Source organism: Rhamphochromis longiceps, linkage group LG11, assembly GCF_057381845.1.
Source record: "Rhamphochromis longiceps isolate RC_006_pf linkage group LG11, R_longiceps_female_GT1.1, whole genome shotgun sequence".
Lineage (NCBI taxonomy): Eukaryota > Metazoa > Chordata > Actinopteri > Cichliformes > Cichlidae > Rhamphochromis > Rhamphochromis longiceps.
In genome coordinates this window covers 32,808,664-32,817,977 of record NC_140567.1, presented here as the reverse complement: position 1 = coordinate 32,817,977, position 9,314 = coordinate 32,808,664, and the positions used below count along the sequence as shown (strand labels likewise).

General features: G+C 42.6%; 1 protein-coding gene across 10 annotated transcripts in view; it reads right to left on the bottom strand.

Annotated features, from left to right (window-relative positions):
• Positions 1 to 994: 994 nt before the first annotated feature.
• Positions 995 to 9,314, bottom strand: part of sema6cb (semaphorin 6Cb) — a 154,707-nt gene continuing 146,387 nt past the window's right edge. For all 10 annotated transcript variants that reach the window (XM_085423696.1, XM_085423705.1, XM_085423706.1 and 7 more), the window contains one exon: positions 995 to 5,093. In XM_085423696.1, coding sequence (XP_085279822.1) covers positions 3,763 to 5,093 — 1,331 coding nt within the window. In that variant the 3' untranslated portion in view covers positions 995 to 3,762. The remainder of the gene's footprint in view (positions 5,094 to 9,314) is intronic.

Here is a 9,314-nt window from a genome sequence, read left to right as displayed (position 1 = left end):
TCATCCCAATATCTAATAGCAACCGGGGCACAGTTGCTTATCATAGAGAGCTCTGTAAATCTCTTCGTAGATATGCCTCCCCAGACCAAATTGGTAATGCTGGACGATGTTTAAGGCAGCATAACACTCTCCACAGCTTCTCCAGACCCTTTCACATATCTCAGATGTGCTCAGGGTGAACCTGCTCTTATCTGTGAAAAGCACAGGGACCAGGGCTTTTCACCAATACCGGTAAACCAATTGGCCATCATGGCGCCGGGCAGGAAGCACGGGGCCCACTAGAAGACACTGGACAGTCAGGTCACTCTCATAAAGTCTGTTTCTAATTGTTTGGTCAGAGACATTCACACCAGTGACCTGTTGGAGGTCATTTTGCAGCTCGGGCAGTGCTCATCCTGTTTCTCTTTGCACAAAGAAGCAAACAGCAGTCCTGCTGATAGGTTAAAGACTTTCTATGGCCCTGTCCAGCTCTCCTAGAGTAACTGCCAGTCTCCGGGAATCTCCTCCATTCTCTTGAGATTGCACTGGGAGAAAATGGACTACCTATCAAACCTCTGTAGGGTCCGGGATCGCCTCATGCTACAAACACTGACAAATGCAAAACTAGTGAAAAAATAAACAGGAAAAAAATGTAAGTCGCATCCACCTCTAAGACCACACTTTTATTTTGCACAAGTTGTTAATTTCATTAACAGTAAAGCAGCTGAGACTGATTAACAACTCCTCGACCTACTCCCTTGTCACAAGGTCAAACTGCTTGATACAATACTCTGATTAGAAAAGTGTTTCTTTAATTTTTGAGCAGTGTATCTATTATAATATACAGTCTCAAAGTATAGTTTGAATTACCATCTCACCTAAACATTTCTGCCTCAGAGATGAGCTACTGGTTTATCTGCTACTGCAATTGCTATTCTTGTTTTCAGACTTTGTGTATGACCATCAACGATGTTACCGGGATTATTTTGACACATTGACCAGTGAAACGTTCATCATATTTTCCATTTTATTCCTAGTATAAGAGACATACAATGATATTCTGTGAGACCAAATTCATAGTAAGTCAAGAGGCAAAGCCTGGAAATCAAACGGAGAAAAACATAATACTGAATCAATGAGACCTCGCCCAGATAGAATGTATTTACACCAAATCAAATACTGATAGAACTTTTAAGAGGCGAGACCGTCCCCATTTCCGTACAATCTGTTAACCGGCAGATTAAAAACAAACAAACAAAAAAAATAGACCAAAACAGAAAAATAAATCCATTGAAACACTGTAGCTGCCACAATTCCTCTTATGAAACACTGCCGCCCCAACCCCAAATCAAGTTGGATGTTTTTTATTTGCCGTCTGAAAGGCTATTTAATGCTCTGCTGCCTGTTAATTACCAAATCAACTTTTTTCCTTACAAATGTTAGGTACTTTTCCTTAATTTACTGAAGCTGGAGTAGTGTGAATGGTAAACTTTACACTGGGTCAAATGAGCTCTGGGAAATTTCAATCAATAAACACCATTTTCAGATACAGTAAATAGCATAGTGCTGTTTTCACAGAATAGATTACGGTTCCAGCCAACCGTGGTCAAAGTGACTCTCCTGAAAAGTACAACAGTTGAGTTTTGAAGGGGTGATATGTCTGAGGGACAGCCGGCTGGCATCACCATTAATGAGGTGAAAATCCTCAGCAGTGTTTGGCAGCACGGTCACCTGCGAACCGGTTCCACAATCACTTCCCAAGTATTGATCCAAGAGACAATCTCAGCCTGTCGGATCAGAGTTCATTGCACTGCTCCATATTTCTTGTCCATGTTTTGAAATTCAACACCCGGTGGCACCACTAGGTCAACATCTACAGCAGTAACCATTGTAGAAGTCATGCTACATGCCACCAACCTGGATTTATTTTCATACAGAACTGAAACCGTATGGTTTCACACACTTGCTAAAACATATATCCTGACATTCAAAACTCAAGCAAGACACACTTTTTCCTCCCATAAGGTAAATGCAACTTCTACAATGGCTACTCATCTGTAGGTGATAACTTTAAGAGGAACTGTGAACTGCTCCTTTAGAAACCCAAGAAGATAATACTACAAAAAACAAAAACGTAACAATGGCACCTACAAGGAAATCGACACCCAGGTGAAAGTGACAGTATACAGTCAAACCTGAATGTCTGCAGTCTCAGGCTTTGTACTTGCTGTGTCCCACACTCGCATTAAAAACCTGTAGGCTCACACTTTTGGGATGAAAACAAAAGAAAAGCGAAAAACGAAGGGTTTCATTCCAAAACAATGCTGAAAAAAGGGTACTAGTTATTTTACGTCGATTAAAAAAAAAAATTAGATAATTTACAAAATATTAGCCTACTTTGTAAAAAAAATTATAGTCAATATATGACATAAAATATGATTTATTAGTGGGTGTTACAGTCAAACTATTAATTCAGTTAATTAGAACCGATGAGAAATATCTTATTCTGGAATGAAACTCTTCACATATACAATAGATACTGTATGACACATACTGACAACCATAGAAAAATCAAACACCTACAATATACTGTAGCATAGTTGCCATCTGAGCCCCTTGCATTGACCCCTAAGCCCATGTCACACACTATTATTAAATAAGGCACACATTTACACATACAGTTAAAATTTGGCTAGTAATTATTCCTTTATTTACAACCAATAGCCACAGAGTTAATAATTATGATAACTGCAGTCTGTTCGATGTTCAGTGTTCATTCTCCTAACACCAGACGGCAAGACGTGTTTGTCTTGTCCTCTTTGGGTCCAAAAAATTTCAGAGAAACATGTTGGTTGTTTCCATTTCAAAGAATATTAGACCCACTAGAGTTGCGGAGCACCAATGTTGTCGAAACATTCTTGAAGAACTTAAATGGACCCGAATGTTGTCACCTGACATCAGCTGGGACAGGAAAAAATAAAAGAGAAGGCGAGTGTAGCTGCTTTGAAGTATTTCCTTTGTCTTGTCATTGTGACCAAATTTGAATTGGTGTCTGGAGCCAAATGACAACATTTGATGAACATTTGATGCCCCTAAGCTATTTCTTAGGGCTTGGGCGGGGGGATCGTTTGATATGCCCAAAGATGAGAGAGTATAGTAAGGCAAAGACATAACTAGTTTCAGGGGATTTTTTTTTTTTTTTTTTTTTTTTTTTAACCACAGGTTACACATACTGCATATGTATATGTATACATATACGGTGTAAATATAAACACACATATATATACACACACATGCATAATATAAACACATTCGAGGGTGGGGTGGGTGGGGACCGGATACCAACACTACATCAGAAAAGGTTAAGCAAAAGCATGAATCTAAGCGAGCCTCGAGCTTTTAAGTCTTCAAGATGACTGATGTGTCAAGTTTTTCCAACATCAACGTGTCCAAAAACGGAGTTGCATTGTAAATCCACATTGAGGACATTGGCAGCCTAATATAAGGAGGTGGCATCACGTCACCCAAGTAAGCGGTTCTATAATAAGCAAGTAGCTAAGCAATACCAATATGGTACAAAGATATTCGTTGGACAAAAAGAAGCGGCAAAAAACAAGTTTGGTTGAGGCTTTTGTCCACAGTGACACTGGTGCCACACAGTTGGTTGCGTTTTCAGGTAAAGGTCTGCAACCCCAAACTCACTGCATTTCTTCAAAGTTTCTTACAGATGACACAATGAGGGGAGGGGGGGAGGCTCCTTCTCTTAGTCCAAGAGCATACCCCTCAGTAGTTGAACTTTCCCTGTTCATTGACTGGGGATGTGGCAGGTATGAACAAGGGCTTGGGAGGGACGTCAGGTTTGAGAGAAGCTGCCCGACGGACGATCGCACCCCTGTGTGGAACCTCTTGCTGTTCTCCATTATAACTGTGCTGACGTGCCAGGTATCCATTGGGAAGCAGGGGATAGTGAACCTCACACGCGCTGCCCGTCGAGTTCATCCGCGCCAAAAGGGGAGGTGGCTGGTGGGGCCCGCCATTTCGTTGGCTGAAGCTGTGTTGGCGAGGGATCATTCCTCCTCCCCCTCCTCCTACTACTCCACCTCCGTTGGGCATTTTGGTGGCTGCAGCAATCAGTGATTGCCTTTGGGAGGAATGCCTCCTCTCCAAGGTAGACTGGTGGTGCATGGGAATGTCTGGGGGAACATCCATGCGACGGGTGAGGCTGTCACGTGGTAAAGTGGATGAGCTGTAGTAGGGGGCTGATTCTGTCTCAGGTATCTGAGGTTGGATACGGTTGGCAAAGACTAGCTGGCCTCCACCTCCGCTGGCCATCAGACCAGATGGGCTCATTAGCTGAGAGTTCTTGCTGCCGCTAGCCTCGTGGATGTGCTTCAGAAGCTCATCGAGTGAGGTTACTTCCATCACCTTCTGAGAGTAGCCAGCGTAAGGCTGCTGAGACAACACACGCTCAACATTGTGGATTTTGCGTTCATCGGGATGAAGGTGTCCGGCTGCTGACTGGCTATTAGACAGTCCATGGGAGTAAGGGAAGACCTGCTGGTGAAGCAGGGCAGAGCTGGGCCTGGAGCCAATATTATGGGACTTTGGTTCCTTGGCATTGTTGCAGTTCTGATTCTTCTCCCACTGGTTCTTGAATGCTTTCATGCTCTTAATTGGCAGCTCTGGGGTCGAGTCTGGTGTAGGCAGACCAGAGAGCTCTGAGGAATGGTGGAGTTGGTGATGCTGGGCATGGACCAAGTCTCCCATTGTCATTCCATGATGACCGTTTCTCCTCGATGGGTGATGCTCCTTACTGTTGGCGAAGAAAGAGTTGTAGATCTTGGGAGATGACACCTCCAGCTTGTCGTCCTTACTTTGGCTGTCCAGGAGGCCATTGAGCTTGGCCAGGCTGCGCAGTGATAGAGCATGTGGGATTGGGGCTTCGGGGTCTTTCGACAACTTCTTGGTCTTGTGGCTTGTGTGATTACAGTAGCATGAAACCAGGAAGCCAGAGAGGAAGGCACCAAGGACAAAGGCCACCAAAACACAAGCAATCAGAAGAGTATAATGGACACTAGGACTGGGTTTGTCTTGCTCTGGAGGTCGCCTCACACCTTAAAACAGATGAAAAGAGAAAAAGGTACTCCAGTTAGTGTTTCTGACTGAGCCAGAAGGTTTAAAAAAATAAAAAAAAAATTTCAAGAGCTAATATAGGTCAAGCAACAGCTGGGACAGACAGGTTGTGTTTACAGGAGCTTCACTATGTGGGGAAACAGCATGGGAGGGGTGTTTGAACTAAGCTCTTGGCTTCCTTTCCTTCCACTGTTAATAGATGAATACAGCCTTTCTTTCTTGGACTTGTGCTTTCACCTCAGACAGGCAGAGGCCAAGAGCTCCCCAGTCAGTGAGGAATCAACTCTGAAATGAGTTAGAGCTTTAAATATTGATGGGAGCACAGCAGCAGGAACCTGATGTCATTTTCACAGACTTCGCCTTCCAATGCGAGGATCAGGAGCGAGAGCACCTGGTACGATGAACGAGCCAAAAATAACAGGTCTATTCAATAGCTCACCGAGTCTGGCACCTTTGCCAACACAGACTCAAATGAGGTTGTCAAATTCTTTCAAAATGAAGCTGAGGGGACAGTTTGCGAAACAGCACACCAAGAACACAAGGACATTAGCTAAGGTAAATCTACCATGTAACTGTCCTTAGGAGCTGTGACCCAAGCACCGTGATTGCCTAATGGCGTGAAAGGCAGGGATGATAAGGAGAGAGAAACCTGCCACCTCTTGTAATCAGAGCTCATTTGCAAGAGGCTGTTGCCATCTGTGGTGACAGACCCTTCTCTCTGCCCTTAATGACAGTTCTGCGAAACTGATTAGTCTGCAGAGGGGGACAGCTGAGCTGAACTGAAAACAGAGAAGAATGCAGGTGCTCCCCACAAGCTAAATTCAGCAGCACATGAAAGCTTAGTGGAGGAATTAAAATGGAAAACAATTATATCTAAATCAGCCTTGATGATAGTTTATAAGGCGTTTAAAGAGCGATTTGTGGATGAGTATTAAGGCAGCCAGTTCAGTTATTAGGTCTGCATTATAAATAGTTTTAATATTTACTTTACTTTTAAAACTTAGAGAAATTAAAATTCCTCTCAGAAAAATGAATAATAAACAGAAAAGCAATCAGGGATCAGTGAAGCAATCTGGCATTGTGACAATGGTATATAACATATTGTGATTTGTATAGACAGTAACGTCTCTTGATTGCTAGGAAAGTTAACAAGCATGTGCAGTTTTAGGATATCATCTTAGTCTGCCAGGGAGTCACGAAGAGAACCCGAGTTCTCTGCCAGTCTTAGAGGATATCGGTTTTGACACTAAAGGACTTTTACTTTTTAGTATGGTGAAGAGCAGGAAGAAAACCGCCTACATAACATTATTAAAGGCAATAAGTATGTGTTAGGAGAGTCAAAAAGGGCCTTTCTGACTGTGTTTATGGAATTAGAGGGAAATATTGTAAGATATTACACAGAGAAAATCTGATCAGAGACTCGCTAAGTTTCAGTTAAATCTCTGCACAAATGCACAAGAGACAAAAGCACAAATGAGTGGAATCTAAATTCATTTTCTTAAGCCTCAAAAGAGACCACGGTAACTACACTACACATGACAAGGAAAGACGAGCAATTTGCCTCCTGTCATCATTACAACTTTAATTTGACAGAATCTCATTACAACAGTGGACTGATATGCTGAAATAATAATCAAACAAGATTTATCTCTCTTCACAACGGAGCTGTATGTTACAGTTTCTAGCAATTTGTGTTTGGAGAAAGACTCAATTATTTAGGTCATGAAGTTAAAAGAAGCGAAAAAGTTTCACTTCTTTTATGTGAACTGAGCAGGTGTGCTTGTAAAAGCGTACCATCCCTTCATAATGTATCACTGCATTCATTGTGAGGGGTGATTTACCATCGTTTGCCCAGCTGAAGGATTCTGTGGTGCACTAATCTTTTTGGAAATAATGCTTTTAATAGAGCTTCCAATTAAAAATTCTCAGTTTTTAGCCATTTATTCTTATGACTGCTTCAACTTATGACCGCATTAAAAAGTCATAAATCATAATTGCAATCCCAGTGGGCGAGGCAATCAGGAGTGATGCTGCAGTGAGCCCATTAATACCACTTCTTTTAATCTTGGGCATTTCTTTCAATCAGCTTTGCAGCATCAGTATGATTCCAAGATTTTGGATCTAACTGATGTGTTCCCTGGTGGCGTGCAGCTTTTGTAATGAGTGGTAAAACTCTGCTCTCATCTCGGTGTGCACTTTGTCTCCCGTCACCCCCGTGGCTTCCCCGTGGCTGTGAGTCATCTTCTCCCTCTGGACCACGACACCCTCCTCAGTGTCTGTGCTTACAGGCTTATAGCGATGTTCCTCCTGGTTGAGGGCTATGAGTCAAGTGCCACAGCAGGAGGTAAAACACACAGCTGAGGTAAACAAACCCAGAACCTATGAATGGCCTGTCACAACATGTTTCATGAGCAGGCTGAATAACTCAATCAGTGGGTATGTGGGACATATGGTGCCACCGGTCACAGTGAAATTAATACCCGGTGAATCATACCAACAGCCTGGCGAGCAGCTAGGTGGCGGACAGGAAGTGCTCGCCAACTTTACCTACTGAATTTGCACCACTTCACAAACATTTAAAAACGAAACAGTGTGTGCAACTAAATAAATATGTAGTTCAAAAAAAGTCTTTATTGGGAGGGGGGGGGGGGTCGCCCCATGTTAACAGAGTTTTACACTAATTACACAGCTCTCCATCAGTGTTCCTCTCCAACGTTGTCACATTATATTTTTGTGTCAACTCAACATGGACTTGGCTCAGCGGTGGCTTAATATAGCAGTACCCCAAGTCTGCCAAAAGGTAAAAAGACAGATGGCTGCATGTGTCGAGGCAAAGGAGAGAAGGAGCGAGAGACGGATGTTGATAGCCAGGAAAAAAAAAATAACTGAAGAGAAAGATGAAGGAATGAAATTCAACCTTGGTTGCAGGGGGGGGAGGTGAATTTGTGGGGACCCAAGGATCCAAGACACAGGGGAGCAAGTGTAAAAGAAAAAGAAGAGGACCAAAAGAAAAAAGAAAAAGACTGAGAGGGAGCAAATGTATGTGAGAAGAATTAAAAGAAGAAGACTGGGAGAGAGGCAGAGTGAGAGATGCAGACTTGACGGGGTGAGTGACAGACCGTCACTCTGCTGGGTTTTGAAGCCTGGTGCTCTGCGGCATCTGTGATACGGATGGAGAACAAGCCTCGCGTTCCTCCACAGTGCCGTAGGAAGAGAAGCACTTTATGATTGCATCCATATTGTTAAAAATAGATAGCACGGCAGGTTATGTAAACAGGCAGATTTTACATAGCGCTGCCTGTGCCACGTCTTACTAATTGGTGCTGGTTTTTGCACGAGGGGAAACAAAGTAAGGAGGGCTTACTGTTGATAGGTGTGTTTTAAGAGTTTCCCTTTTTTTCCCTGCAGGTGATAAAGGAGAGTTTGAAAACAAATTACAATGGAAGTGACAATTTATCTTAGGAGTGCGCGATTAAATAAATGGATCCTGTCTTTGCAAGCTCTCAAATCGACTTCATTAACAAACACCCATAAGCTTTTCCATGACACCAATTACCGGTAATCTGAACCCTTTGAAGTTTCACACTTGCTCAATTGTGAAAATTTCCTTTTGCATGTCTTGCAGGACATTAAAGCATTAGCACTCTACAAAACTTGAATTTTAAATATTAAATATAAAGAGGGACTGAATACCAACACTGTCAAGGTCAGATGCATAATAATTCAGAGCTTTTTCTCTCACGCACAACTTTTCCAGTGGAGAAGGCTTTTCTCAAGGGTGTGTTTAAATGCTTTGTAACCTGGAAAACAATTTATGTTCTATTTTTTTCGTATCAAGTGAAGACGTTCCAAAATAGCCCTAATTAGTTTCTGCTTTCTGCAAGCTTACAAGTGCATGTAATTGTTCTGTTAATGGCTACTCCATCCCAATGAGAAGCCAATGAGACAAAATTGCCCCAGGCTTCATAGACAAGCATTGCCCCCCGTCTGCTAATGCTTCCACACCAAAAATAACAATTTAACTCTTGAGAGACACCCTGAGGTTGAAGATCGGAACAAATTAATTATTTGCCTTTTTTCAAGTCTGTGTGAAAAGCAGAGCAGCTCTGCCCCATTGCTGTGAGCTTTTAGTAATTTGACATTTTTAATACTTGATGTCTGCACACTGACAGACATGGTTAGCAAATGGAGCATGATTGTGC